At 50.3% G+C, this 4,376-nt stretch overlaps 1 protein-coding gene across 1 annotated transcript; it reads left to right on the top strand.

Annotated features, from left to right (window-relative positions):
• The first annotated feature begins 1,909 nt into the window (after positions 1 to 1,909).
• PRR15 (proline rich 15) lies at positions 1,910 to 2,343 on the top strand. The gene has a single exon (XM_032401320.1). The coding sequence runs from the start codon at positions 1,910 to 1,912 to the stop codon at positions 2,297 to 2,299; it is 390 nt and encodes a 129-aa protein (XP_032257211.1). The 3' UTR covers positions 2,300 to 2,343.
• The last annotated feature ends 2,033 nt before the right edge of the window (positions 2,344 to 4,376 follow it).

Genomic DNA, 4,376 nt, shown 5'->3' with positions numbered 1-4,376 from the left:
CTGCGCCCGGCTTCCAGGTTGTCCCAAGTGCACCCCCTCCGTTCTCTTGGAGGCGAGGGCGACGCGGAGTCGTGGGATCCTGGGAAGCCCGAACAGGTGAGCGATTAAGATTATTCTGCGTCCGCCAAAACAGAGCCCATTCCCGGGAAATTGCGAGCCGCAGGCGCTCCGCGTACATTTGCGTAATTTGCAGTCTTTTCCTTGCGCAATTAGTGCAAAGCGTTTCCGCGCACACGGTTGTGAAAAAGAGAATGTAGGGTGGAAGACAGAAGGTAGCCATCAGGACACCCCCACCACCAATGAATAATTTGGGGGTGCTTCTCCGATCTGTACAATAGAGGGAGCAGGATGTTTGCAAACCCAGCTGCAAACTGTGCCTGGTGGTTGTGGGTGCCTTTTTACGGGAAGAACTTTTGGCGGTTTTATCTTCTATTGTTTTCAAGTCGCAGCCCGAGTGTGCCCTCGGGGCGTCTGGGGAGGAGCCGGGGCCCAGGTCTCTGCTGCGGAGGCCGCCGCGCCGCCTCGCGTAGGCGCTCCAACTTTCCCAGCGGTTCCGGGAGCAGAGCCTCCAACAACAAACACCTCTGAAGTTTCGCTCCTCGGCGCGCCGGCAAATCCCGGGAGCGCCAGGCGCGTGGGATGGGAAGGAGCCCAGAGGAAACCTGGAACTGCTCCGCGGCACAAGCGAATCCTGCGCATTCGTAGAGTTAGCGCCCGTAGACCCAGCACAGAAAGGGCTCACAGGACACTCGCTTCCGATATTAGCACCTTCAGGGTCAAGAAACAGCCTTTTCGCTCCGCAGAGCGCTGTTTTAAAAGTTGGGGAGAAGCCCAACGGTTTGGAGTTCCTGGTTGCGCACAGCGTGTTTCCTCTCTGGAGGGAGGAATTGCGGGGAAAAAAAAAAACAAAAAACCCAGAAATCTTTCATTTGTAACTAAAAATCTCAAGAGTTGCCTGGTACAAACAGGCTCGGTGCATATTTTAATACAGAACTAAGAGAAGAGGACATTTGGCGGTTGGCCTCATCTCAACCATCCGCCGGGGGTGGCTTCAAAGAGACGTAAGATTGGTCTCTGGGGAATAAAAGGAAGCGTGGGATGGCAGTTTTCAAGGGAAGTTAAGTCTAGACATGCTTCTCTGAAAGCGACAAGGCAGAAGTTCTGTCAAAAGCAGAATTTAAAAGAAACAAAACACCGTGAGCTTGTCCCTCGCTCTTATTGGCGTGTAAATTCCCCCTGAAAAATCACATGGAAAAGGGTCATGTGACAGAAGTCTATGGAAAAAAGCCTTTGAGGGAAATTTCGGAACTGTTGACAGGGGTCTCATATTCAATGCTCACCAACAGGGGGGACGTGCTCGCTCCCGGGCGCCCTACTCCCAGGTGCTCATCGAAGAGGAGGCCCCTCTGTGCCAAGTGGGTCACCTTTGGGCGTCCCTCTACAGTCGGTAAAGGTGACGGGACAGGCCAGCTTCCCTCTCGAGCCGGGTTCATTCAGATGCCCGGGAAACTCCTCTGGGGGCCCGGGGCGCGCGGACCACCGCACCCGCCGGGGAGGCCAGGCAAGGTTTGAGGCGGGGGAGTGCCAAGCTGTCTGGAGACCAGACGGTGGCGCCCTGGGGGCCACTCGTCCGCCTTCGCCCTCTGGGGCGCAACGGGGCTCTCGGAGGGCGGCGCAGCTCCGGGCGCACGGCTGCGGGCTCTCGGACCCCGCGGATCGCGCGTCGGGCGGGGCGAGGGGGGGAAGTGCGGTTGGGGGCACGTGACTTAGACAAACCCCGTAACCAAGTTCTGTTTGCTTCCACCCGCACAGGCGGCTGCCTAGGCTCCCACCCCGCAGACCGCCCGCCCCACCGGGAGAGCGGGCCCTTCCCCACCCGCCGCGCCCCGGACCCCCCGGCCGGCCGGCCATGGCCGACAGCGGCGGCACGGGCAGCTCCGGGCCCTGGTGGAAATCGCTAACCAACAGCAGGAAGAAAAGCAAGGAAGCCGCGGTAGGCGCGCAGCCGCCCGCGCAAGCCCCCCCCGGGGAGCCCGCGCCGCCCGCGCCGCCCAGCCCGGACTGGACTAGCAGCTCCCAGGAGAATCAACACCCCAATCTCCCCGGGGGGACCGGCGAGCCCCACAAGCCAGACAAGTTGTGCGGGGAGAAATCGGGCTGCAGCCGCCGCAATTTGAAGATCTCGCGCTCCGGCCGCTTTAAAGAGAAGAGGAAAGTGCGCGCCACTCTGCTCCCTGAAGGAGTCAGGTCCCCGGAGGAGGCGGACTTCCCTGGCGACCCGCACGGCGACACGCAATAGCCAGAGCGCTCCAGGACTGTGTCTCTTCCCACCACTCCCCCCTACCCCCAGTTCCAAACCCGAGATTTCTGGCCCGCCCCAATACCCGGTGTCTCATCCCAACTTCAGAGTATTCACACAAGGCCTCCACGATTTTATTTTCCTGGAAATCGAAGTGTCCACTGAGTTTTCAATATTTCATGACTCAAGGAGTCATTGAGTATTTATCTGTGCTAAGAGAAGATAGCTGCCACGGAGGAAGTTGGCATAATTATTTTTTTCCCGAAAAGTTCTCCCGTGGCCTCCACCCCTTGTGCCACCTGGGGAGTGAGAAGGGTACTTCTCTGAGTTGGTACCCCAGCTGGGACTGCACAGCCCCTCAAATGAGGAGGCCCTGCTCTGATTCAGGACTTGCTATTGGAAAGCAAATTAACGCCAGAGAAATGCACTTTAGACGTACTTCGGTAGACTCAGACCTTAAGTGAAGGGACAAGAGAGGGCAGGAAACCTTAGGTAGAAGCATTTTTAAGTAAGGCACGATTGCTTTTAATGTTGAACTACAAAACCGTACTGCCTATTTTAGTGTGGACTATTAAAATTGTTGCACTGTAAAACTTAAGGTGACTTTTGTGTTTTTTCCATTGCAAGACTGAAGTCCATCATACTTAAAAGCAGGCATGCAAAAGCCAAAGTGACAGAGTTAATCATTTGCCACACAACCTAACAGCTACTCTCGGAAAGCTACAGGGAGGAGAACATTTCTGAAAACCAGTTAACACCCAGGCTGGAACCAGTTGACCCAATATCTCTATTTACTAACTAAATTTGAGGAAGGGAGGGAGCAGTACTAAATAGTTACTCCTAAATTCTCTTTGTTACTTCATACAGTAGAGTAGCTCACAACGCCAGTAATAATTCTTTTTACTGTCCATCGTTAACCTTACTAACCATTGTCTGAAAACACTTACTCAGACGGACTGAACTCTTCGTTTGTGCAAAGCTCACTTCTTTTCCCACCCCTTTGCTTCAAAAGCTTATTTCTTTAGTCTGACTTATGCATTTATCTGGTTTCAAAGCCTTTAGGTGTACTAATCTGAAGATTCTGAACAAAAATCTACCCGTTTGCTTTTGTTATGAACTTCAAGAAAAGGAGTAAATGAATACCACTTGCTCTCAGCAAATTACAAGAGAGTTATTGTAGTTGTTAAGGGCCACTGGGATCATTCCCACCACAATTCAGTTCATTTATAACAATCCAGAAATACATAGCAAGGAAATTGTAGTGGTCAAAGTATGTATGTGTATATGTGTGTGTAAATATATATGTATATATATATATATATGTAATTATCTAAACCATATATACATATGGTTTAGATAATTATAAGCAAGAACTTGATTGGAGCTTCTGAATGTGTTATATAGAAAGGGGCAGGTTTTTGTTTCTCTCAAATTTATAAATTTATAAATTTATAAAATAGCAAAACGTTCTTTGGCTGAAGAGATTGAACAAAGAAACTTGATGAAAATAGTTAAAATGGACTTAAATTAGTGAATTAAGTTTGGGTACCAGCACAATAATAGAGTTTACCATTTGATACATGATTTCCACATACCAAAGGCTTAATCCAAAGGAAATTGTTCATATGAGGATTATGAACTATGAACACCTTACGTTAAAAGAGAAAATATATGAGCTTTTTTTTTTTTTTAATCATGAAAAGACTTATTTTTGTTGTGTATTTAGAACTGGGAATACGTGACCAAAGTCTCATCAGTGTGAGCTTCCGGGATGAGGAAGACTTTATATTTAGTGTTAAGTGGGCCTCCCATCTCTAGACTCTGATGAAGAAGAGGGAGAGGAGAACATGCTGGAGAAGTTCGTGGTAAGGAGAGGACTGCGGCCTGGAAGATCACCAGGAGTAAAGCAAGCAGAAGTTGCCAAATAAGGCTTTGGAACACCTTCGTAAGGCATTTTGATTCCACTTTGTAGAAAGTAATCAAAATTAGGGTGGATAACTACCCACAATAATTTTCCCCTCCCCTCCCAGGAGGACCAATAGATTAGGACTGTACCCATTTACAAAATCAAGCCTGC

This window comes from Phoca vitulina, unplaced genomic scaffold (genome assembly GCF_004348235.1).
Source record: "Phoca vitulina isolate PV1807 unplaced genomic scaffold, GSC_HSeal_1.0 scaffold4, whole genome shotgun sequence".
NCBI lineage: Eukaryota > Metazoa > Chordata > Mammalia > Carnivora > Phocidae > Phoca > Phoca vitulina.
Note: the sequence above shows the minus strand (reverse complement) of the source record. Positions and strands in the feature narration are given on the sequence as shown.

What these genes read in the sequence shown, in the direction of transcription:
- PRR15 (XM_032401320.1), top strand. Translation starts at nt 1,910, where the DNA reads ATGGCCGACAGCGGCGGCACGGGCAGCTCCGGGCCCTGGTGGAAATCG.